Below are 27,445 nucleotides of genomic sequence, written 5' to 3'. Positions count from 1 at the left end.
GGTGTGGTAATACCTTTAGATGTAAGTTTACGCGTCTTTGCATGTTCCTTTGTGTTTCCTATAGAATAGATAGATAAAATACTTTATTGAGCACAATGGACACAAAATACAGATATCAGGACAGCATATACAGAAAAGCACAACAGGCGGCCTTATTAGAATATGTTTATTTAACAAAAATCTTAAACAGGTACACATTACTGGCGGTGGCTTCACAGTAGACTGTATTGCGGAGGTCCTAAACATTTGTTGTTAGAAAACACTTTTAAGACACTGGCGAGTAGTCAAATTATAACATACATAAGTAGCATTTTTTATTCGATAGATAAAGTTCGTGGAAGTGAAGACAGACTCGGACAAGCCGTCGATGAAGCAGATCCAATGGATGCAGTACATGCGCGAGCGCGGCGTCGCGACAGAGTTCTGCTACGTCGGCGTGCACACCACGCGCCAGCGGTCGAGGCACAAACCCGGCCCTGACACAACGGCCTTGCCCTCGCCAAGACCCGACCTGTAACGATTACGTACCTGGACACTATAGTAATGTCACGCCCCGGATGCGTAGTTAGAAATGCTAGGTCAATACATCCCCGTCGGCCGAGACGAACTGATACGTCCCAGACGGTGACAAACTGGAGTAGGATTTTTATGATAATATGCGTTAAAATTTGCTAGAAACCCTCAGTTCGTCTCGGTCGGCGGACGTTTTGAACTAGCCTTGGTATAAGAAGCATTAATGCTCAATCCTATGACAAGCCGCCATTGCTAACCCATTGATGACGTAAGTGTAACCATTCAATTGGTATCTCCAACAGTCCAAGAACGTAAATTTTATTATTGAAAATTAAGTGAATTACTGACTAATGTATTTAATTACTAGTACTTGTCACATATATGAAAATCATTAAAACTGTAAACCTTTTACTAAAAGTACAAAATTTCCTTGCAAAGTAAATTAAAAACATTCGACGTGGTTAATTTATTTTTTACGAAATGGCAACGCAGGGTCGGATGACGTCAGCTGGGGTAAGCAGCTGTTAGTTTTGAGCATACCTGGACTTATACAATGGAATTAGCATTTCTAATTACGCGCTCCGTACCGCAGAGTACATAATAATACTAACATATCACCAGTTCATAACGCCATAACCTTTGCTGAACTCTGGCCTTTATTCGGTGACTACGGCACCCATGTACATTTATAATTTGTGTTTATTTTTTTATTTTATTCTTAAGTTAAGTAAAATAATGTTTTTAAATTGTGTAATTAAATGTATATGTGTGTTGTGGTTTGTCAGAAATAAACGTATTTTATTATTGTTATTATCAATATATGTCTTTTTAAGATCGAATATTTTAGTAAACGCAGTGATGGCGGTTGAAGTATATTTTTCAAAACAAGTGTGCCTTATCTAATGTTTAGTGACTTTAAAACATTTTATGTGAAAAATACGGTGTGATTTCAACGAAAACATAAGAAACAGTGTCAGTAGTTTATTTAGAAGGTTCAGTCTTATTGAGATGTACCTACATTACAGAAGGTCTTGAGGGAATGCAGTAGAGGCTTTGTGAATGTTCAGGTTGATTGCTAAAGTTACCTGGTGCTATTCTTATCAATTTTGCAGAAGGCCGCTGCAAGAATGTGTTTTATTTTGATAAGTACATACCATCATGGAATATTTTAATTTAGATATTAAAAATAAGATTAAAAAAAAATGACATTTCTAGTCACACAATGAAAATGTTACGATATTTGAGTCAATATATATATAATGATTTTTGTTTATATAGCACTCGGGGGTGAGGTAAGCTCAGACGCTGGTGCCATGGTGGGGAGCGGAGAGTTGCCGTTCTATACGTAGTATATTATTCCTTATTCTATGGTAATGCTTAACACGCTCGTCCCGGCTTGACAAGAACTGATTCAAGTCGCATCCGAGTGAGAATTTTTTCGATTAAATTTTCTCATTGTCAATATACATAAGTATATACATAACTGTGACATGTGATAGAAACCGCAGAGGTCTGTGTAGCTATATGGATGGAAACCTATAATTTTCGGTTAGATTTCTATATGATGTGATTTTCGATTATTTTGCATTAAAATATTTATAACACTAAGTATATTATATAAATTGCAATTAAACCTCCCTAATAAATAACGTAGTATAATATATTAGTTCCTGCATGGTAATGCTAATTATAGAATGAAAAGGACTTCATTCTATTCGAAACCTATTGATTGATTGTGTTAGCACATTAACATAAAAAGGAGATTGACCAAAGTCGTTTGGAACTTGGGTCCCCATGTCCACCACTAACGACACCTGCGAAATATACCACTAAATACCTAGTAGTAAATACGAAAATCGCAGTTGTAAATATGCTGCCAGTAAAAAGTTATGGCTAAATGAAAAATCACTTTTTTATGGGAAAATATTTTCTACATCATTGTACCGAACCCACATTTCTAACTAATTCGGGCTCGGTTGATTTGTCTTGGCCAGATTTCTGGTGCTACATGATATCCGCCGTCTGAAGATGGAGCCGGCAGGCGGTAAAAGGAGTGGAATTCTCTGCTGTCTTTTGTGTTTTCGAATGCATATAACCCGGGTGCTTTTAAGGCCAGAGTGATCAGCCAACTTCTAGGCGAGCTCGCTCCATCTTAGGCCTCGTCAACGCCTTCGGGCAAATCTGGGCCCAAGAGCAAACCCATAAAAGGTAATAAAAAGGAACTCTGTTACAAAACCATGCAAACTTTTGGTCAATCTCCTTAAAAGCTTTTATATTAGCATTTTTATTTTATCAAATAGAATTAAGTGACTAAGTTTTATAAGTTATCTCTAATATAGTGTTATCATCTATAAATTTATTGTTTACGTGTTTATAAGTAGGTAGTAAGTACATAGAATTGGTGTAAGTACATGTGAGGCTTTAACAATTGCAACGAGGGACTTTCCAGGTTACGTTTTCAAAAAAATATAGATGGCGTTGTCCAGATTTAACGTGATAATAACATAATTACTCAAAAATACAATTTAATAGCAGAAGCATATATAAAAATAATTTTTGCTTGATATTTTTATCACATTATGTATAGAATTATGTGGCTTCCTATATTGCTTCTTTTTATTTTGATCAGAGTAATAATGGGTGGAAGATGTAATTGTGCCTGGGTATAATAAAAAGGGTCATCATTCATACCCAAAAACATAATTAGATATTCATGAAATTAGAAGGAAAATCTATATTGAAGCGACATCTATATTGTTTTTGAAGAACGAACCCTGGAAAGCTTAATTTCGAACTGAGGGCGTAATTTTTAAATCTGTGATTCTCGTTATAATTATTTTTGGTCTATGGTGGTGAAAATATAAAATATATTTATACAAATCATTATTTTCTTTTTAAATGTACTTAGACAGTAGTCTATTGCTTTTCATTTTACGATTTTTTTATGTGATGTAAACATAACATAGATAAGTGGTCAATCGTCTTGTCACCTAATATCTGAGTCTGTCACATAATGATAGTCCGCCATTGGTTTGTCATAATAAGTCATCGGGTTAATTCAATTTTGTAATTTATGTACCTATATTCAAACGGCTTTTCTACGAATTTTCTGTGCAAATAACCATCGGACGGAACAAGAATTACGGACTCTTATAATAGCTCTATGTTTTCTATATACATACCGCTTATATGCATGTCGGCGGTGTCTGCACTTTCAGTGATATACCTGTACTGCAAGAATCGCACCGGTAAACGGGGATATATGGATGTGAAGGAAAAACCTAACGACGGATGAGGCAGGCCCAAGTTTATTTTGATCACAGCCCGAACCGGACACTTCGTACAGAAATCACGGACTTACCTCGTGCGAGTGAGGGAGACAGACAGCCGCGCGCCTTCACTTATTCTTTAACGGATTACGGCATCCCCCATCGGAGAGGCTGGAGTGAATATACCTCGTATCGGTGAGGGGCGGAGTGTTCTTACTATACGTCATGGCATACAAAACCAGTAGGCTCTGCACGGCGCGAATTATATCGAAGCTTTCGACCAATAGCCATTTGACGTCCATTACATATAGCATTCGTATCGTTTATTGGTCGAAGCGGTCGATATAATTCGCGCCGCGCGGTTATCATGCAGACCCGGCAGTATGCTCTATCCTATGAAAAGCCGCCATTGCTAACGGTTTGATAACGTAAATGTTACATGAGTGTTACCATTAAATTGGTATTTCCAACACTCCTAGGACTTGATTAAATAGGGTATTTTACTAGTCAAATCAGTTACTTTTTATTAAACATCAAAACACGAAATTACTTTGGAATTTGTACGAAAAAACACTGTGACGTCATAGAAAAACGTGATAAAATGTCGTACTTATTACGTTTTTCTTGATCGAAATTCATAAACAAGTTAAATAGAAAAAGAAAATGTTTTTCGTTAGTTTTAGATTTGTCTTTATTTAGTAATCAGAATTTCGTAATTTATCTTGAACCTAGTACACAACCCAATTACTGATTACGTACTTAATTACTGTCACTTGTTACATTATAGTCTACAGTTTTAACTGTAAGTAAATATTTTACTAAAAGTTTAAAATTGCATTGAAAAATGAATTATAAACATTTCTAGTCGTGGTAATTTATTTTTTTACAAAATGGCAACGGAGGGTGTGATGACGTCACCGCGGCTAACCTTGAAATGTTAGCTGTCACTTTTGAGCATACCTGTAGTGCTATCATGCGCAACGTGATAGAATTTTGTCACCGTCATTTCATCGATTCTGACGATATAATTGTCATTTTGTCGATTGGTGAACCCAAATAAGCCATGCCGTTCTGTCAAAATATGAACAGAATCATGTGCCACGCAAATAAGGGGAAAAACAACCTTATCGATTTCGACAAAATTTATTCAAATTGAAATTCAAAAATATCTTTATTCAGTAGGTAACATAGTTACACTTTGAATCGTCATTTTTTACATAACGAACGTCTCATCCGCCTAAAACTACTGCAGCTTTTCACAACCTGTATAGCCGGGGAAAAGAAGCTGCAAGAAAAACCTCGGCACAGGGCCCTAGACGTTCTTTAAAAAAAAAACAAAACAAAATATTGTTATACAATTGAGTAATTTAGCTGCCTAATATCAATATTGAATCTATCGATAATTTTACCACGTGGCGCATGTTAGTCCTGCTGATTTTGTTATGCCATGATATATGTAGTACTATTGGTTATTCTATGCTTTGATAATGCGTAAGTTTGATAGTTATGTTCGCGAGAGCCGTAGTTATATAGAATGCTGTTTTTCAACTTCCAAGTTGTTTAGTTTAAGACCAATGTTCCTATTGAAACTTGGATTTACCTTAGGTGTGCGAACTGTTTATGACTTAGATATATATACGATGAATTTGTTATAATTAAATATTAAAGCTAAATAATGATATACAATATTTTCTTTTATAAGTATTTTTCACAAATTTAGTATCTTCACCTAGATACCTACTGAATTTGTGGCGTGGTGGTTTATGCTCCTTACCCCATCCGGTCGATTGAGGGGACACCTGTGCTCAGCTGTGGGACGTATAATAAGTATCTAGTCAAAAAAAGGCCGACAATTGTAACAATTATTTATTAAAATATAATCTACTAAAAATCATAACATAGTATGTACATTTTCAACAATACACCTCAATAGGGCAATAAGGCACCTAGGCTATACTTCTATCGACAGATTTCTACATAAACCCTTGAAACTTCATATTAACCCCCTATACATAAATAACTTTCACCTTATGATAACACACTCCTGCACTTACATTGAGCATTTCATATCATGATTTAAAAAATATTTAAATGGACTACAATATAATAGTAAATAGCTTTATATAAATGATTCTACAAAATGTAGATACAGTCTACAATGAATCACATGTTCTAACTATAATGGCTGCGATTATATAACTAATATGAGATAAAATGCCTAACTTCAGCCCCTTCGTCACGGCTACAGTGTCGCGCGTGTCGAGGATTCGCTCAATAGACGTAGCGAACGCTATCTGCGCAGATAAATGTCGTACGGTTATTGGTTGAAGACGGAGATATAATTCGCGCCACGCGCGGCGCGATAACCGTGCCACGGAGGCAGGTTATAGAACGCAAAGTTTTGACTAAAACTTCCAAACTGCTTAGAGCAAAGAAAACATCTATCACCCGATTTCGTGGTAACTAACATCCGAATCAAAATTACGAGTACCAACGTAAAATATAAGTATAGTATTTACACTTTAAACAATATAAAACGTTACTGTTTAAAATTGCACAAAGGCCATAACTTTATAATTATAAGGAATAACATTTCTGAACATGATACTCTAAAATCTTTCACATTGTTATCTATTTTGAATATAATAACTTCTTTCACTAAACACACGAAGGAATCTGATCTCATAATATCCACACACACAGCCGCGTTTATGATTGCACTCACACAACATATTAGTCTTAACAATACATGTATAATATCTCTGAAATCCACCAAATAATACACCTACACCTATTTCTAAAAATTGTGAAAATATAGGCACCAAGCTGGTTCGATTTGGCAGTACTAACTAGATTTATAGTTACACTAAGGACGAGACAACCACAAGTGTATATTAAGATTTAAACACAATTTGGTAACGTTCATAATTTTTAGAAACTACACCTTTCTGGAAGTTGTAAGGTAATCCACGAAATAATTTGGAAGGCACGTTATAAGGACGTGATATGAGCAGTCTTCATCAATTGCGAAGGGTGTTCAGGACTCCTGGGTGGAAACAACATTATATTAAAATATTTTAAAAATATAACATTAATAACCCATCCACCCTGTTCAAGTATCAGACATTCCCGCTTCCTACCCTTTCCTATCACCCGGCGGCGCTCATTCATTCATCGAACACGCTCACTCAAATTTCCGAATCATTCACTCTCTTCTTGCTTCAACAACCGTGCGTGAGAGTGCCGGCCGACCAAACAAAATACAATTATCATCATAAAAGTGCACGCAGCCATCTGAATCATCATCTCCGAGGGCCCTCGTCGAGCAACGGTGTCCCCGGGGATATAAATCTCCGTTTTGCAGCGCATCCGTAAGTTTTTCCCACCTTCCCTCTGTTACTTGTCTGTAGGATATTTTTGCATAACCGCCCTTTTCGCTCAAACAACCAACGCGACCTATGTTTACGTACACCACTGGAGCTATCGAAGCTATCTTTACCACAACACAAACATTTTTGGTCCTTCGAGCCGGATTTTCATATTTGCACCGCAAATTGGTTGTTTGAGAAAAAGTTTTGGCGTCCATATTTGTTCGCAAAAGCCATCAACTTTCTAATAAAAAACAAGTGATATTTCACGTAGGGAACATAAATATTATCATAGCACAACATATTTTACACTTTTCAACATATTTACATCATATTTAATTAATTAGTTTCATCCATTTGGGGTAGTAAGAGAAAGATTCATTCATATTTTTTCTTCTTCTACCGGTTGAAACTTGTCGGTTCGGCGCGAGCGCGGTCGTTGGGAGCCGATTCTCATAACGTTTTTGTACAATCTTATAATACGGTTTTCTAACCTACGTTTTGTACCATATCAAGCGTTGTTTTATGTGTAACATGCGACACTAAAACATTTCATCAAATTCATTTTTTTTGGGCGTACCATACGGCGCTTAAAATTACATCATTTTGTTTTGTTGTGAGAATCACTTTGTGCAACATCAGCACATAAACGTATTTTTGTTTGAGTGTAGCATATCGCACTCAACGAATATCGTTATTTTTGTATTACATTCACATCAGTTAATTTTCAGTGTAGCATATCGCACTTGAAAAATATCATTTCATAATTGGCGTATGATTTCAGTGTAGCATATCGCACTCGAAACATAGCGTTTTTCATTAAACATAAATAATTATCTTTTGTGTAGCATATCGCACAATAAGTTAATTTGCATCACATCTATCATTTTATTTCATTTTAGTGTTCGTACCATATGACGACACTTTTGTCATAAAAAAAAATAACGGTCCTTCGAATTTAATATCAAACAAAAAAAAATTGTATCGTACGTAAACAGTTATCAGAATAGCACTCATCATAACATTCAATCATTCGGATAATATTCGTTCTATGGTAGAAAAATATTACCATTCAATGAGTGAATAATTAATGTCATTCATTCGAATTCTTCATAACATTCATTCCATTAGCTGTCAATTTGCATTTTCGTATCGTATTGCATTTTGTAGAAGATCATCGTTTATTTTTCACAATTTTCTATTGTTTCCGGGATAATAACATTATCAATCGATAGATCATCATATGTTTTATGTTTTTTAGCCTTCTTTACAGCCTGAATTAAGCACAAAGTTAACAATATCTCGGAAGTGTTGGTTATAATATCAAATCAGTTTCTTGTTGTTTTTTTCAACTTTACTGATTAATTTCGTTCAAAATGAGTGAATCGTTGCTGTCCCACTATAGATCAAAGCGAAATATAGCTTTCAAACGCCTAGAAGATGGTGTCAAGTGCGCAAGAAGTTGTGAGAAGGATGTCGCGATTTTGCCTCGTTTTGTAACATGGTGTTCACGCTTAGAGTCTATCATGGACTCCTTTAATGATGCGCATGTCAGTCTCATGAGTGAATTAGACAAGTCTCAAGCTACAAGTGACATGATAAGTGAAGAAGCGATATACCAAGAGAAAGCTGATGACATGTTCTTCGAAATTCTTGAGATTAAGCGTAATTTATTACCTGCGGAAAAACCAAAGCCACAACAAGATGCACCTCCACCTAGCAAATCACATAGCAAATTGCCCACTATTAAGTTGCCAACATTTTCAGGTCAATTTAAAGACTTTCCGGGTTACATTGACTTATTCAATACCCTTGTTCACCGCCGTACAGATTTGTCTAATGTGGAAAAATTCCAGTATTTACAAACATCACTGTCGGGTGAACCAATCAACATCATCAGGCCATATCCTATTTCGGAAGCCAATTATCTAAGTGCTTATGAGGCTTTAAAAAACAGATACAATAACAAACGATACCTTGCTTTTGTATGTTGGGAACAGATCACCAATTCAAAGCCGGTTCCTTCAGGCTCGGCTCATCTTCTGAGGAATTTGTTGGATACATTCAACGAGAATCTTTCAATGCTTAAAAGCTTAGGGCTCCCTACAACCGATTGGGACTTTGTTCTGTTTCATTCTTTGTTGACAAGATTAGATCCGAAGTCACGTGAGGCATTCGAATTGTCTACGAAGGGTAGTGATTTTCCTTCCTACTCTGAATTACAAAAATTCTTAGAAGATAGGTGCTCCTCTCTGGAACGCTCTACCTTGTCAACGGGTAATGTCACATCCAATAAAAATCAAGCACAGCCCAAGCAGAACCAGTCAAGAATGGCACCAACCATGTTGCTAGCACAAGCATCTGGCACAGGTTGTATTTTGTGCTCTAAATATCATCCTCTTTTCATGTGTTCAAGCTTTTTATCAAAGTCTCCTCAGGAACGTTCCAAACTTGTCAGACAAAATAAACTTTGTTTAAATTGTCTCCGTTCAAATCACTCTGCTGATCAATGTTTCTCATCACATACTTGCAAATATTGTAATAAAAAACATAACAGTTTATTGCATTTTCCAACCAACAAAAATCAACAATCTAATTCATCAAACAAAAGTCAACAATCTAAGTCATCAGTTAATAATAATCAAACTTCATCATCATCAAACAATCAGACCGCTTCAGTGTCTGATGAGAGTGCGATCACACCTGTTACCTCTCTCTCCAATGTTTCTGGCGGTATGTCCGGGTCTTCATTTGTGATGCTGGCTACGGCAGAGGTGGAAGTTAGGGATGGTAGGGGTTGTTATCAGAAGGTCCGCGCATTGTTGGACCCAGGTAGTCAGAGCCACATCATAACAAACGCTTGTGTCAACCGTTTAGGCCTGACTCGTTATAAATCAAACACACCCATGTCGGGTATAGGTGGAATACCTACAAAATCATTTAACAAAGTTTTCATGGAGATCCGTCCAGTAGGTAAAACGGAGCCATTGTTTTCCACTGAGGCTGTGACTCTTAACAAGATTTGTGGCGACATGCCTACTCATCCTATTATCAAGGATCATTTCAAACATATATCAAACATAAAGCTCGCAGATGAGCATTTTCACACTTCGCGTCCCGTTGATATTCTCATCGGTGGCGAGATCTTTCCGCACATCTTATTGCCGGGCAAGATAGACGGCGGAGATCAGGCAGCATCAGCCATCAATACCGTGTTTGGATACGTCCTCATGGTGAAACAAAAGATTTTTGACTACCTATATAAAAGGTAGGTAAATAGGAAAATGGTGTTATGATAATACTGATATGTTTCAGAAATTTATAAAGTGGTGTTTACCTGAAGGGCACAGCTAGATGTTATAGACCGGCGAGCATGAGACAAAGAAAACTCCCTTTGAATTTGTACAATGTATATTTTACAGTTATAATTATTACAGTACAACCATGGGCAGGTAAAAACCCTATGGAGGGAGACAGGTCGCGCTTTGGTCCGTCAGGTTAATTGTCACTCCGTAACAACCATGGGATAACACTATGTTTAAAAACACTGTCCGTACACCTGTAGGCACCTCACTTACTCGAGGACCTCCGACTATCAGGCCTACCTGAGGCGTTCTGGAATACCGTACAGGTGATGAGTTGAGGCCGGCTCAGGCCAGGGCGTGCTGGACGATGGCGGCGCAGCGGGCCTACTGTTCCGCAGCTGGCGGGCTGCACGTCCACCGGTCAACCTCGCAGTCCTTCACCGAGCCTTATCCGGAGTGTTGGCAAAAGGAGAGGCGCGGCACATCCACATGCGCGCCGCACAAAGGAAAGCTTCGACGTGCAAACAACCAAGGCAAGCTCCGCCGAAATGAAGCTTGAAATAACTCTCAAATGCAGAAGAAAACAGTAGGAATCTTCATTCACAAAACATCTGATCCAATTATAAACTTCTTCTTACATTAAGACTTGCAAAACGTTAGAAAATTAAAACGTTCAAAACTTAAAGAAAAAAAAAAAAACCCCATCTGCAACAAGGAATGGCAATGATTAGCATGTGGTTCAGCTGACAGCGTGGCAAGGCAACTCACGAGTGTAAAACAAAGAAAATAACTTACAGGTTCATCCGGGATAGTTGGGCATCGCTCGGATGAAACCTAAACCCACCCACTGGACCTTAGGCGATGGGATTTCAGTGATGTTGCTGAAAACAAGGACCTCGAGGTTATCACAAAGTTGGTGCAAAAATATGCACGAAGAATTGCGAGGACTCACCATCTCGGTTAAGTTATTTATATAAATGGTTACATCGGCTCTTGATGCCGCCAATACATTGTGGCTTTAATTTGCCCACATTTGGGTTTCGGCAATGGAGTCTCCGGCGCTCTCGCGACGTCCCCACTTTCCAAAACCTGTCTCAGCTCCGCCAGCTGTCAGTCTGACACAAACCCACGAACAAAGTTGCCAAACTAGAAAAAATCTACCAAACCATAAATTCGCCGAATCAACGACAACAATCGATCGACTTGTTTGATCCCAAAATTTAAACAATATAATTATAATATATCAAAAATAAATGTTGCAGATAATTTTAATATAATAATTTAGAACAAAAGAAAATTATTAAAATGTTCGGGCCCATCGATAACCCTGCAGCGCCATCTGTGCTGTCCTTCGGGCGATATATAAAAACAACGTTATATCCCCAGAAACCACAAGATGTCGCTACAAGGCTCGTTGGTCCGAAATGCTTCGTTACAATACCCCCCTACCCACGAGAGGTTTCGAACTGGGTGAGAAACACGGCTGCCCTCAGCCATAGAGCCTGGAGCGCACAACCAGTCTAAATTTTATCAAATTTAAAAAAAAATCTGTCACAGAAGACGAGACAACAACAATTTATAAAAAAAAAACGTAACGAAGCACAAACACCAACATCTAAACAGCACAACCCTAAGCACAACAATTACCCCGACCTGTTATTCATCACCATTCATTGATCACCTTTCACTTCTTTCATATAGTAGCACCCAGTATCCATTTCACTGGGTGTTACCCACAATCATACCCCTGTTGAGCTGACGACTCTCATAGTGTCACTCGATATCCCAATTCTAAAGACAAAGACAAAAAAACAAAACAACAGTTGCTAGAGGCTTATTTAAGGAGTCACTACCCGCTCCGTCGAAAAACAAAAAAAATAGTCAACCTAATGAGGTTTCCTATTTAAATGAATTTCTAATAAATGGCTACTATAAAGCCTAAAAAATGTTGTCACGAGCAACATGAAAACTATATTAAATAGTTGGCTATAACCGCCCATAAAAAAAAACATAAACGCTATATTGAGCGTTCATAAAAACGCTGCGTTGCAGACGCTAGTGTGTATGGGCCTTATCAGTGCACCATAAACACACTAAAAAAAAACATAAAACGTATACATAAAACATTTATAAGTAAATCTAGTGTTATTAAAAAACAAAAGACTACATAAAGAAAAACGTGACAGTCATAAATAGGTTGTCACCTACTAGGTCCTTACTAGCGACACAAGTAAACACCAAAGTTTTAAATTTTTTTTTATAAAATGTTATGAAAGCTAACCAATGAAAAAGAACAATAATGTAACTTTCTTTATAAATGTAAATTTAGAAATTGAGCCAAAAACAATGATCCAAGCCGGTAAATTTTGTTTTTAAAAAAAATATGACTAGGGGAACACGGGGCAATTTGAAAATTAAATTTTTAAATCTTTTATATGCCAAGAACCTAAGTTCTTGCCACCAAATGAAACCAAATCGTACACCAAGGGTGATAAGACCTTTTTAATCACACACTGCTCGTATTTTGGGGCAAGTTTCGAGGCTTTAAAATTAGCGGCGTCACTCTGTACGTACGTTTTCCGCCACACTACTTGACCTTCGCGCAAAGTATTAACGTTACGGCGTCGCAGGTTGTAGTACTTCGCGTTCGTCGTGTGAGCCTTCTCGATATTAATCCGAACCTTATTAAAAATATCCCGAAGGACCCCAAATTCACCCGCATACTCGTCCCTTGGCATAGAGACCTCATATTCCCTGTCATCATTATAAAAAGAACCGTTAATAATTGGTTCCCGGCCATGGACTAAAAAGAATGGACTAAACCCAGTGGTTTCGTTCACTGCACTATTCATTGCAAACTGCACCTTAAATAAATTAACATCCCATGCCCTATGATCGTCAGCTACATAAGACGAAACAGCTGTCATGACTGTTTTGTTGTACCTTTCCACCATGTTAATCTGTGGCGTATACCTAGGCCCGTAGTGAACTCGTGGAATATTGTACTTCTTGAGAAGGCCACTGAATTCTGATCCCGTGAATTGAACCCCATTGTCGGTAATTACGGTTTCAGGAATCCCGTGAGCTAGAAGCACATAATTCTCAAAGTTTTTAGCTACTGCAGCACTAGTCGCTCGACGAAGTGGAAATAACATGGTGTACTTTGAAAAACAGCATGTTACTACTAAAAGGTGCATATAACCCGAACGTGATCGTGGAAGAGGTCCTACCAAATCTACGGATACAGCTTGAAATGGCCTATAGCACTGCTTAGGCTGACCCATGATCCCAGGAGTGAGTTTGGTCCTGTGCTTATAAGCGGAACAAATACTACATTTGTTAACAAAATCAAGCACGTCGCGGTACATTCCTGGCCAGAAATACCTCAAACACAACCTACGGTGCGTTTTAAACACTCCGAGGTGTGCCGAGGTCGGTGGTTCGTGGTTTTCGGACATGACCTGCAGACGGTTTGACTTTGGCACAACAATCTTCCAATCAAACTCCTGAGTCAGGGCATACTTACCCTTGCTGTATCGTAGAAGAGTACCATTTTCGACGCGATAATTGGGATAATTTTTGGGATAAGCCGTACATCCAGAGTAAACCTTATCATACCACTCATCACCGGTTCCTGCATTTGGAGCATTGATGGCATCCACATGCAGCAATCGTGAGAGGGCATCAGGGACGACATTATCCTTCCCTTTCCTATGCTCGATTGTAAAATTAAATTGGGATAACCTACAACCCCAACGAGCTAAGCGTCCCGTAGGATTCTCCAAATTCATGAACCACCTAAGTGAAGCGTGATCGGTTACGACGGTGAATGGTCTACTACCTAAATATGGTTCAAATTTTTCAACCGCGTACACAACTGCTAACGCCTCCCTTTCGGTAGCACTATAGTTACGTTCGTTTTTGTTAAGGGATCTGCTGATATAAGCGATAGGGCGGTCATGGCCATCAATATTTTGCGCTAAGACACCTCCTACGCCAAAATTCGATGCGTCGCAGTGAACTGAAAATGGTTTACTAAAATCAGGGCAGGCTAAAATTGGAGCTGAAACTAATGTGTTTTTTAAAGTGACAAAAGCGTTTTCTGCATCCTGGTTCCAGATAAATTTAGTTTTTGAGCTGGTAAGAGCGTGTAAGGGTGCCGCAATGGTGGAGAAATTCCTAATAAACCTACGGTACCAAGAGCAAACACCTAAAAAGGTTTTTAATTCCTTCGAACTTTTGGGTACCGGGAACTCCAGAACAGCACGAACCTTATCGGGATCCGTTCTAAGCCCAAACTCATCCACTACATATCCCAGATATTTTAAAGAGCTACGGAAGAATTTGCTCTTCACCCCACGCCCCCACGTTGCCCCCACGTTGGGCGCCACTGAAACAAAAGATTTTTGACTACCTATATAAAAGGTAGGTAAATAGGAAAATGGTGTTATGATAATACTGATATGTTTCAGAAATTTATAAAGTGGTGTTTACCTGAAGGGCACAGCTAGATGTTATAGACCGGCGAGCATGAGACAAAGAAAACTCCCTTTGAATTTGTACAATGTATATTTTACAGTTATAATTATTACAGTACAACCATGGGCAGGTAAAAACCCTATGGAGGGAGACAGGTCGCGCTTTGGTCCGTCAGGTTAATTGTCACTCCGTAACAACCATGGGATAACACTATGTTTAAAAACACTGTCCGTACACCTGTAGGCACCTCACTTACTCGAGGACCTCCGACTATCAGGCCTACCTGAGGCGTTCTGGAATACCGTACAGGTGATGAGTTGAGGCCGGCTCAGGCCAGGGCGTGCTGGACGATGGCGGCGCAGCGGGCCTACTGTTCCGCAGCTGGCGGGCTGCACGTCCACCGGTCAACCTCGCAGTCCTTCACCGAGCCTTATCCGGAGTGTTGGCAAAAGGAGAGGCGCGGCACATCCACATGCGCGCCGCACAAAGGAAAGCTTCGACGTGCAAACAACCAAGGCAAGCTCCGCCGAAATGAAGCTTGAAATAACTCTCAAATGCAGAAGAAAACAGTAGGAATCTTCATTCACAAAACATCTGATCCAATTATAAACTTCTTCTTACATTAAGACTTGCAAAACGTTAGAAAATTAAAACGTTCAAAACTTAAAGAAAAAAAAAAAAACCCCATCTGCAACAAGGAATGGCAATGATTAGCATGTGGTTCAGCTGACAGCGTGGCAAGGCAACTCACGAGTGTAAAACAAAGAAAATAACTTACAGGTTCATCCGGGATAGTTGGGCATCGCTCGGATGAAACCTAAACCCACCCACTGGACCTTAGGCGATGGGATTTCAGTGATGTTGCTGAAAACAAGGACCTCGAGGTTATCACAAAGTTGGTGCAAAAATATGCACGAAGAATTGCGAGGACTCACCATCTCGGTTAAGTTATTTATATAAATGGTTACATCGGCTCTTGATGCCGCCAATACATTGTGGCTTTAATTTGCCCACATTTGGGTTTCGGCAATGGAGTCTCCGGCGCTCTCGCGACGTCCCCACTTTCCAAAACCTGTCTCAGCTCCGCCAGCTGTCAGTCTGACACAAACCCACGAACAAAGTTGCCAAACTAGAAAAAATCTACCAAACCATAAATTCGCCGAATCAACGACAACAATCGATCGACTTGTTTGATCCCAAAATTTAAACAATATAATTATAATATATCAAAAATAAATGTTGCAGATAATTTTAATATAATAATTTAGAACAAAAGAAAATTATTAAAATGTTCGGGCCCATCGATAACCCTGCAGCGCCATCTGTGCTGTCCTTCGGGCGATATATAAAAACAACGTTATATCGCCAGAAACCACAAGATGTCGCTACAAGGCTCGTTGGTCCGAAATGCTTCGTTACAATGGGTAAAACATTATCATCAACATCATCTCCCGTACCATTATCAATCAATCATTTATCAATGGATGCAAGGTTAGACGATGCAGTCCAAGAGTTTTGGGAGATTGACACCATACCATCATCATCAGAAAAATCAAGTCTCTCTCCAGACGACGTGCGCTGTGAGAAGATTTATCAATCAACGCATGAACGTGACGCACATGGGCGATACATCGTTCGGCTTCCGTTTCGTGACCAAGAGCCAACTTTTGAGGGTTCATATGATATAGCCCTTCGTCGTTTCAAGCAGCTTGAAAAGCGTTTGCTTCGTAATCCATCATTTCATCAAGAATATCAGAAGCATGTCATGGAGTATCTATCACAACGCTTGAAATGGTCAAAACCCATTAGTACTGTTAAACCTGAACAGCTCGTTATTATCAAAGACGAATTGGCGCATCCTTTGCGATGGCGCTTCGGTCGCATCATTGCTCTGTACACTGGTCGTGATGGTATAGCCCGCTCCGCCAGTGTCAGGACTACACAGGGTGTCATTACACGGCCTCTTGTGAAGCTTTGTCCTATCCCAGATGGATATGACTAAACATTCTCTGTTAACTTGGCAATATTTTGACATTCTATTATTTATCATATGTATATTTTCAATGTTAACATTTCTTTTCAAAAAATCACACTTATCATAATGTATCATAATTGCATATTTATCATTTCTATCACACATCATATCAGTTTACATTCAGTCACACAGAACTCATCATATCATAGTCTATCAAATTTACTCTGTTGGTGGCTGGAGTGAACAAATGTGAAGATTTTGATTGCCTTTCTGGCTCAAAATTTCGCCAGCGGGGGGGGAAAATGTTCAAGTATCAGACATTCCCGCTTCCTACCCTTTCCTATCACCCGGCGGCGCTCATTCATTCATCGAACACGCTCACTCAAATTTCCGAATCATTCACTCTCTTCTTGCTTCAACAACCGTGCGTGAGAGTGCCGGCCGACCAAACAAAATACAATTATCATCATAAAAGTGCACGCAGCCATCTGAATCATCATCTCCGAGGGCCCTCGTCGAGCAACGGTGTCCCCGGGGATATAAATCTCCGTTTTGCAGCGCATCCGTAAGTTTTTCCCACCTTCCCTCTGTTACTTGTCTGTAGGATATTTTTGCATAACCGCCCTTTTCGCTCAAACAACCAACGCGACCTATGTTTACGTACACCACTGGAGCTATCGAAGCTATCTTTACCACAACACAAACACACCCTTTGCAAAGCTTTACAGCTAAACCATAACCAATGATAATGAGACAGTAATTGTTAGGAATAACATCCACTGTATAAAAATATCATAAATAACATTTAATTTTAGTACATGATATGACGAAAACTGTTTTACGAATCATGCAGTATTAAAATATATAAAACTATCACCATGATATAACTATGAAATTGATGTATAAGCCCCCCTATGCATGGAAAAATAGTATATATTTGTCATGTTTTTAAGGCACTTGGATTCCAAGAGGAACAGTCATTTAATCATAATAATCTTAAATATACATCGAAACAACGGGATCTACACAAATAGGAAAGAAAGATTGAAAATAGAATGGCACATGCAAAATTGGTGTGAAATTGGTCGATTTCTCTGGTGACGTAAGAACTATTTATAGTCCATACCCTTTCATCACCTATCGATAAATTTCTGTTTGAAGTATCGCTAATTAAGCGATGAGGAATCTACCAATGATGACCGATCACACTTTGGGCGAGTTTTCGTACGAATTCTAAAGTGCAGCAGCCTTAGTCCCGTAGAGATGGAACATCAATGCTAGTTCCCATGCATCAGGCTTGACGTCTTAAAGACTTATTCCCGAATGAATCGAAAAATCTCTTTATTTCTTGAACGAATGAACCTGTGCCCCACACCGCCACCGTACAGCCCGGTATGTGATGATGCTGCATGTCTCACATGTTAGGCTCCTGCTTGAAGGGTATGGGCTCGAGGAAGGCGGGGTCGGGCAGCGGCAGCTGCGGCACGAGCGGCGGCGAGGACGCGGCCGACAGCGGCGACGACGACTCCGGCGCCATGTCCGCGCTCGGCTCTTCCATCGGGGTCTCGGCTGATGCGCCTGTAATGAATAGGACGTTGTCAATAAGAACGTTCCTCAGCTCATTACTACACCCGTAGGTAAAGATGACGAGAGACTGCACTGAGACATAATGTGTTTTTGGCATCGTCTTCCAAAGAAGGAACTTTCCAAGCAGGCGCAGTAAGAAAATTTACTATCGTCTGATAATGTACGATTTTAGCTTCGAGACTGTCCTCAAGATCATATCAATGTGACAGTTCTTATATAAGAACAGACTTGAGCATGATCTTGAGGGCAGTTTCATCTTTTTTGGAGAAAGTTAAATGCGCGGAAATGGGACAGCAAATTAGTGTATAATGCCTTTCGGTCAGAATCCTCAGCACAATGTAAACAGACTGGCGATGTGACCGTCCTCGAACAGCTTGGCGAACTGAATCTGCTCGATCATCTGCCAAGAATGTAAACACTAGGGGTAGTATTAATAAATGAATCTTAGCTGAGACTGCCCTCAAGATCATGCTCAAGTCTGTTCTTATATAAGAATTGTCACTTGAGCATGATCTTAAGGACAGTGTCAACTGAGATTAGTTTATTAATACCACCCTAGGAGCAGTATGAACGTAGAGAGCTCACTCACCTCCGAGCAGCATCTCCTGCAGCAGACTGTCGATGTGCGCGACCCCGAACAGCTTGGCGAACTGTATCTGCTCGATCATCTGCCACGTGATGCTCTGCAGCGGCGGCAGGCACAGCAGTAACTCTCCGAAGCGCCCGCGCCCGTCGTACTGCCGGTCGCTGATGTAGTCTTCTAAGTTTATTTGGATCTGGTAGCGCAGTTGCTTGATCTTCTGAGGCTGCGAGAGGCCCTTGGCGTCTGTTGAAAGGTTGAATTGACATTGGAGCAAATTAACTAGAAGGCGGATGGCGTGACTTATAAAGAAGTCAATGAATTGGCTTTGGATAGGGATAGATGGAATTTTTTTTATCACATTACTAATTTAAGGGCCACGCTCTTGTCGGTGTAGCATTCTCCATGCTACTTTTTAGGGAAAAATAGTACAGTGGTTTCCCTCTTGCCTTCTGTCAAAACATTCTTCAGCTACAAAATAAAATGAAAAAGAACTTTCCCGGATGATATCTTCCTGCGTCCTGGATTTCCAGACACAATATTTAAAAAAATGGGGGTTTGAATTCCAAAAGGATTTTGAGCCTTATCGATTATCAAAAATATCATCATCGCATCAAGTGCAATTTACGAAAAAATTTCACTGTACTAAAATTACAAAGGGTATGCAATCTCTAGCTCACAAACTTTACAAATATCAATGAAACGCAAAATAGTAGAAGTAACTACTCACTGGGGTCAAAGAAGACGATAGCTTTGAGGCAGGCGAACTCCGTGTCGTCGATGTCGATCTCCCGCAGCGGCTTCACGATCTCGTCCATCACGCGCATGCCTATCATGCTTATGTCGATGTCCATTCGGCCATCTGTAAATACATAATAATAAACTGTCAACCTGGTTGCTTGCATAAGCTGACCCGTTAGGGTAAACCCAATTGTATACAGGGGATGTTAGTGACATCGTTACGAAAACTGAGGGTGATTCAGACCATCATTTTGTGTTGACATCAAGTGTAATTTTCCAATGCAAAAGTAAAATTCAAAATTATAAAAAAAACATAAATTTTGCGACGGAAAATTCCACTTGATATCAACACAGAATTATGGTCTGAATCATCCCCCTTAGTATTCATTATGATGTCACTAACACCCTGTATATAAAAGCGTACCTAATTGACTCACTCATCACCACACGTGATGGACTACAAGTGCTAGGAATCTCAAATTCTGTACAGATGTCCCTTTTAGGACGTTGGTGCTCGTTAGGTCGGGATATTTCTAAAAGTGGTGGTAAAGTTTCTATGAAATTTCTATAGTTTTAATAGTAAGGTTTCACGTGAACGAAGTTGCGGGTAACAGATTATAATTGACTTACCGATGTTGTGTTTGGTGATGATGCAGTTGTTTCCGAGCAACAGCACATCCTTGAGGTGCAGCGAGCGGCGCGCGCAGCCCAGCAGCAGGTGCTCGCCCGCGTGCGCGCGCAGCAGCGCCACCTGCCGCCAACACACGCATTACCACACTACAGCTCGATAGATTTTATGGTAAAATGGACTTAGGGTTCCTGCGCCTGAAAGACCGAAAGTTGTGTGCATTCTGCCACAAGGAGGCTAAAACTCCCCTGCATATATTGGGGGAGTGTGAGGCCTTGATGAGCATGCGCTGTGTCATCTTTGGAGGGTACCTCATTAGGTAGCCTCTAAGCTCCATCCTATATATAATGTAGGATTTTTTAGGAGCGAGATGTTTGAACGCCTCTGGAGTAAGGACTCCAGACTAACATTTTTATTCAGTACGTACTAACTACTAACATAGTTACACTTTGAATCGTCATTTTTTACATAACGAACATCTCATCCGCCTAAAACTACTGCAGATTCTCACAACCTGTGCAGCAGAAAAGAAGTTGCAAGAAAAACCTCGGCACAGAAGCCTAGACGTTCTTTTAAAAAAAAAAAACTGTTATATAATTTTGTACTTTTAATTTTTTTAATTTTTTAATTTGGCTGCCTAATATCAGTTCCCAGATAGCTAATCCCATGCATTCATATCTTCTAGACAATCACAAATCTTATCTTAGCACAGATGCTACTGACCTGGTCGTCTAGATGCAGCTCTGTGAAGGCGGGTATGTACTTGGCCCACTCGACTAATATCAGTAGCTGTTGTTTGATGGAGTCGCACACGTCGTTGATCTTCGCCAGTTTCCGGTTGTTGATCTCCGCGTCGCTTGTGTTGTGCGTCTGTAACAAACGTTAATCTTTATGATTCTTTCTGCACATCATGACTGATCTGAAAATTCACGGGTCCAGAAGACGAAGAAGAGCGAAAACGAGATTTATTTATTTTATTTATTCATAAAGCCATATAACATGCAGCACTTGATAAAATACCAATGCGTTAAAATTTTCAACATTATATTTCTGTAAATTACTTAAAAGGAACACATAATAATAATTTCATTGAGATGGGCAGACGTCATCAAAGATCTGAGTTCCTGCAATATGTCCGCAGACGACACGCACAGAGCGAAGTGCATTTAGTGGTGAAGTCTGCGAAGTGAAAAGCAGACTCAAGTTGACTCATTCACACACTCAAGTTTCACCATCAAGTTGGAATTAATTCTATAACACATTGTAACATTGTACAGCAATGGACTAATGCAGCGGAGAGAGAGAAGGAGAGAGATGATTCTTTCTGTAAAGACAACTGGGCTGGGCGGCCGGTTTAGCAGAATCTTAGGGGCCTTATTTTTCAAACGGTCGCCTTCAACACGTGCGAAAATATATGTACATCTCATCTTGTAAATGATGTGCGTAGTTGAGGGGAGCGGTTTAAAATATGACCCCTGAACATCAAGAACAACAACTCACGTGCGATCATATACCTGTCTCATCTTGCAAATGACAAGTTCTAATGTGTTACGTGAAATGGGTTATACTTTCGCATGCGAATCGAAAACGAACGATTCAAAAATACGTCTCCTGGATTCCTTACCTTTAAAAAACCTTTATTACAGTATACATAAAGAATTAATTATTATAATGAACATTTTTTATAAGAGTTTTACTCTTTACTAATGAAGGAAAACCACATCGTAGCACAGCCATCATTATCATTAGATTTTTTAAATGTATGACTCATAAGTTTACAACAACTACTTCTTATTCACGATCGTCCGTCGTGGTGTGTTATTACGCAATTTTACGAATAAATCTTGTAGTTAATAACATCTGAGGAAAATCTACCTACAATAAGTCACGTCAAAAAAATCCTACCGAATAATTCACACAAATTATGGAGTTTACAATTCTGCTTGTAATATGTCGCTTTATCTGTTCACAACAACTTGCGAAATGTCTGGGCATACAGTTTACAGTATTGTTATGCACATTGTGTTATTAATATATTATACGTTTTCAAGGGTTTCTATGAATAAATATTATTTGCTTTAGACTCCATACAAGCCACGTGTAACTGTGTAGCCTTGAATTGACTATTGACATTCAGTCTTTAGGTAGTAAATATTGTATGGTAACTCAATTAAAAATGTGCACATCATGCTTTCGTTTTCAACGGTCTATTGTTTGGTTAAGTGTAACAAGCTGTTATGAACTGTTGTCGTCGGGTTTTAAATCATTTTCATTACTTTAATAATAACGAGAATATATCATTTATTTAAAAAAAAAGTTTTCATTTCGAGCTCCTCCGTGCTTCGGAAGGCACGTTAAGCCGTTGGTCCCGGCTGCATTAGGAGTCGTTAATAACCACCAATCCGCACTGGGCCCGCGTGATGGTTTAAGGCCCCATCTCCCTATCCATCCATAGGGAAGGCCCGTGCCCCAGCAGTGGGGACGTTAATGGGCTGGTGATGATGATGATCATTTATTTTAGATTTAAAATCCATACATTAAAATAGATACCACAAATAATTAAATAAGTAAAAATCAAATACAAATTCAAATTACAAATTAAACGATTTAAATAAAAAATAAAAAATCATACTTTATCTTGCTCGCACTTATTCCATCCATCCCTTTTTTACAATAAATAAATATGGGAATAATATTGAACATCTCAATTTCATATATCAAAATGACTAAAGATTTCCATTCCAAGATATTTATGTTGTTGTTCCGTTTCTTGAAATGTCTTCCGAAAGACGTTATACCTTCGGTTGATAGAGAGGAGGCCTGTATGTCGTACATACTTCTATATAGATTATAATTGTTTTAATACAAGTAAGGAATTCTTTTGTAATTTTATTTTATCATTTTATAATTAGTTATAAACAATCAAAACTTTTGTATTTACATTTTTAATTTTAATCTATTTTTGATTGTTAATTGTTATAATATACTATGCATGCTCTCAATTTTGCACACCTGAGAACAGGTTGAATATACCCACTGTAGTAGACGTAAGACAATTCATCATCATGGACCGAAATGACCGAGAATGGAAACTTTAATAATATTAATATAGATACACTTAATTTCGTGTCATAGGTTTCAATTGATAATATATAATTATAGGAAATTTACATCTATTTAATAAGGTGTCTAGTTTATGTAAGTCAGACGACTTACATAAAAAAATGACATAATTATATTGATAAACAAATATTAATCGGCTATTATCGACCTCTATAAAGGTGAACCAGTATTTGTGGTGGACAAACTGGCACGTGATTACAATTAGGTCATTCATCATCTCCCTAGCATTATCGCGTTTTTCACAGGGTCCGCTTACCTAACCTGAAGATTTGGCAGGTCCGGTTTCTTACAGAAGCGACTGCCTGTCTGACCTACCAACCCGGGAAGGGAAAGGTCACATACCTCCAAAAACGTAAACACACACGACAACGACGAGTAGACGTAACACATTTAACAACGTATATTCGAACTTATAAAAGCTTTTATTAAGAAAGAAAGAAAGAAACATTTTTTACTCCCGGAAACCACAGACACAGACATACAGGTACATTACATTCAACACAGGACAGAAACCACACGGAAATCCATACAAAAAGATAACACCAAGATCAAAAATTAAATTAGGTTATTATCATAATTAAAACACATAATAACGGGTTGAGTCATCCCGTGATCATGGCCCTTGCATAGTGTCGAAATTCTCCGATTTAAACGCGGTAAGAACTCGTTATTATGTTTTAATTAAAGAAAAACAAACCAAAATCACAAAAAATAAAAATAATACAAGTGTTCATAAATGCAAAGCGATAAATTACAATAAATGCTTAGTGTTGTTGTTACCTCGTCAATGACCTTCCTGCTGAGCAGTTCAGCGTTGAGCAGCGACACGACGGAGAGCCCGTTGGCCTGCGTGGGCTCCTCGTAAGACGGCCGGCGGCAGTTGATGCGGTCTCGCTCATTCTGGACAGCTGCAACAATACATAATCCTCATTACGGACCATTCAATACAAAGTTATTTACCCCTGGTTGATTGAGGTTAGGACTGTGCTCAACAGTGGGAGACATATGGGCTGTTTATGCAATAAAGGCCTCCAATCCAGTGGTTGAGCGTTGGACTCACGATCCGGAGGCCCCGGGTTCGAATCCCGGTGGGGAGATATCACAAAAATCACTTTGTGATCCCTAGTTTGATTAGGACATTACAGGTTGATCACCTGATTGTCCAAAAGTAAGATGATCCGTGCTTCGGAAGCCCGTTGGTCCCGGTTACTATTTACTGATGTAAGTGAGTAATCGTTACATGAGCCATGTCAGTAGGCTGGTATTCCACCTCACAACCCACACGATAATAAGTAATACGGTGTAACAATGTTTATGAGTACAGTAATACCAACATTGAAATAGCAACACAAATCAACATAATGAGCAAATTTTTCCAGGCTACGTTAACTAAAAAAAACATGGAGGTTTCAGATTGTAAGGGTACATAATTATTCAAAAATGTGATGTAATGTTAGTTAGGCTAATTAATTGTGCCTGGGTGTAATAAAAACAGCCTCCGTGGTCTAGTGGTAAGAGGCTCACGATCTGGAGGTCCGGGTTCGATTCCCTATGGGGACATTGTCGAAATCACTTTGTGAGACTGTCCTTTGTTTGGTAAGAACTTTTCAGACTTGAATCACCTGATTGTCCGAAAAAGTAAGTTGATTCCGTGCTTCGGAGGGCATGTTAAGCCGTTGGTCCCGGCTATTAGTCGTAAAAACACCTCCACCAACCCGCAGTGGAGCAGCGTGGTGGAGTATGCTCCATACCCTCTCCGGTTGATTGAGAGGAGGCCTGTGCCCAGCAGTGGGACGTATATAGGCTATTTATGTTATGTTATGTAATAAAAACGGTCATCATTTATACCCAAAAACAAAGATAAAAGATATATATCTATGAAATTAGAAGGTTATCGAAGGAAAATCTGTACAGTGTCTCTATTGCTTTTGAGGAACTTAGCCTGGAAAGTTCTTCATTAGATCACCTTATATAGAAACACCTACACTTTCCACAAATAAGTAGGTATTCCTTGAACAAACATACAGACATGGCAACACAGATTTTATAAAACGTTAATGTGATAAGACGGCCTTGAGTATAGACGTCGACTATACATGTGTTTATCTTTTTTATTTCTCCATCAAATACTTCAACTCACGTGATTACATAATATTGATTTTATCCTTACATCACTAATTATTACCTATTTTAATTCAAATTCAAAAATATCTTTATTCAGTAGGTAACATAGTTACACTTTGAATCGTCAATTTATACATAACGAACGTCTCATCCGCCTAAAGGTCTTCGCACATTATAACAACTCCACGCCAACGCGGCAGCAACTCTACTCACACTTTCGATGAGTAGTCAACTAGTTGATCCACCCAATGGTCACTAGTGGACAACGCGGTGTTAACGAGTGGACAACGCGGTGTCAACGAGTTTCCAACAGACAACTCGTCTAACCTCAGTTTTCGGTTAAATTTTGTCCAAAGAAGTCGTGTTGCTTATGAAATGTCGAACTTTACATTCAGTGAACTGGCGATTATAGCTATTACTTATTATTACTTCTTCTATCAACTTTTCTTTCTGCATGATTTTCGAAAAATATCACAGTGTACCGCCAACGTGCACTCCGTCCTTCGATTCTATAGTGAATGATGGCGGGCGGGGGGAAGGCACGGGGCGGACGGGTAGGTGGTTGCCCGTCCCGCGCTCACGCGTCAGTCGCAAACGCATAGTCGTTGCGTGGACAACATGTGGTCGTTCCGTGGACGACGTATGGTCATTGCGTGACAAACGTGTCGGGGTTGACCTTTAGTGTACGATGCGTAGGCCACTCGTTGTACACTACTCTATAATCATTTTTTGAAATTAAACCTTGAACATATGACACAGGGCTTAAATTTCAATGTCTAGCATAGAGTCGAGTCGCCGTTGAGTTGCTATAATGTGCGAAGACCTTAAAACTACTGCAGCTTCTCACAACCTGTATAGCCGGGGAAAAGAAGCTGCAAGAAAAACCTCGGCACAGGGCCCTAGACGTTCTTTTAAAAAAAAAAAAACATAAAATATTGATATACAATTGAGTAATTTAGCTGCCTAATATCAGTTCTCAGACAGTTAATCCCATGCATTCATATCTTCTAAATAATCACTAACTTTATAATAACCTTTTTTGTAAAGTTTTTGTTTAACTACTGTCTTAAAGCAGTTGATATAATACATACGTAAGATCACGCTAATTTCCCTTTTGGGTAGACAGGGACTACGAAATTCCACTTACTATGATCCTAACACATCACTTTCGCTTCTTTTACTTTGTCTTTTTTTACCCGACAGTGGCGAAGCAAAAAGGAGGGTTATGTGTTTGACCCTCAACCTGACGGAGGGCAGCAGTAACTGTCAGTACTATTCAGAGGCGGAGGACAGGAGTCCTAGTATGGCTTTGTAATAGACTACTCTGGGCGCCATCCCACTCGCGTCAGACAGAGTACTGCGGGGCGGAAGGGAAGAGGGAAACCACTGCCCTATTTTTCCCTAAAAAAGTAGCATGGAAAATGCTGCACAGGCAAGAGCGTGGCTCTTAAATTGATGATGATGATGTGTTTGACCGCTATGTATGTATGTGTTTAAGTTTAATACTTGTAGATTTTTATCTTATACGTTCGCGTCATGGAAAATTACTTAGTAAAACTACTTATAAGCTGGATTGAGTGAATAAATATTATAAAACGCGCCTAACCTTGTCTTTTCGGATATGTCGTAAAAACCGACAGAGGGATTGTGTCCTTTCTAACTGGATGACTAAGTATGTGGGCCATGGGATATTTACTGGTATTGACATATGGTTCGTCGTGGTTAGGACTTCGTATTTAGAGTGGATTTAAGT

General features: G+C 39.2%; 2 protein-coding genes and 2 long non-coding RNA genes across 6 annotated transcripts in view; 1 reads left to right on the top strand and 3 right to left on the bottom strand.

Annotated features, from left to right (window-relative positions):
* The window catches only part of LOC126374666 (fanconi-associated nuclease 1-like), a 28,382-nt gene extending 22,924 nt beyond the window's left edge, over positions 1-5,458 (top strand). Inside the window, exon 12 of the mRNA XM_050021367.1 lies at positions 326-5,458. Coding sequence (XP_049877324.1) covers positions 326-517 — 192 coding nt within the window. The 3' untranslated portion in view covers positions 518-5,458. The remainder of the gene's footprint in view (positions 1-325) is intronic.
* Positions 5,459-5,634: 176 nt separating this feature from the next.
* Positions 5,635-27,445, bottom strand: part of LOC126374679 (transcription factor HNF-4 homolog) — an 82,691-nt gene continuing 60,880 nt past the window's right edge. For all 3 annotated transcript variants that reach the window (XM_050021393.1, XM_050021394.1, XM_050021392.1), the window contains exons 4-10: positions 24,349-24,476; positions 21,169-21,315; positions 20,448-20,568; positions 19,807-19,938; positions 19,086-19,322; positions 18,328-18,487; positions 5,635-6,828 (exon numbers count right to left, since the gene is read on the bottom strand). In XM_050021393.1, coding sequence (XP_049877350.1) covers positions 6,774-6,828; positions 18,328-18,487; positions 19,086-19,322; positions 19,807-19,938; positions 20,448-20,568; positions 21,169-21,315; positions 24,349-24,476 — 980 coding nt within the window. In that variant the 3' untranslated portion in view covers positions 5,635-6,773. The remainder of the gene's footprint in view (positions 6,829-18,327; positions 18,488-19,085; positions 19,323-19,806; positions 19,939-20,447; positions 20,569-21,168; positions 21,316-24,348; positions 24,477-27,445) is intronic.
* On the bottom strand, positions 10,544-11,669 carry LOC126374697 (uncharacterized). Its single transcript, XR_007567473.1, has 2 exons — positions 11,408-11,669; positions 10,544-11,336 (listed from the first exon to the last, which is right to left on the bottom strand). It is a non-coding gene; the product is annotated as an uncharacterized LOC126374697 (long non-coding RNA).
* On the bottom strand, positions 15,006-16,131 carry LOC126374696 (uncharacterized). Its single transcript, XR_007567472.1, has 2 exons — positions 15,870-16,131; positions 15,006-15,798 (listed from the first exon to the last, which is right to left on the bottom strand). It is a non-coding gene; the product is annotated as an uncharacterized LOC126374696 (long non-coding RNA).

Source organism: Pectinophora gossypiella, chromosome 17 (genome assembly GCF_024362695.1).
Source record: "Pectinophora gossypiella chromosome 17, ilPecGoss1.1, whole genome shotgun sequence".
NCBI lineage: Eukaryota > Metazoa > Arthropoda > Insecta > Lepidoptera > Gelechiidae > Pectinophora > Pectinophora gossypiella.
Note: the sequence above shows the minus strand (reverse complement) of the source record. Positions and strands in the feature narration are given on the sequence as shown.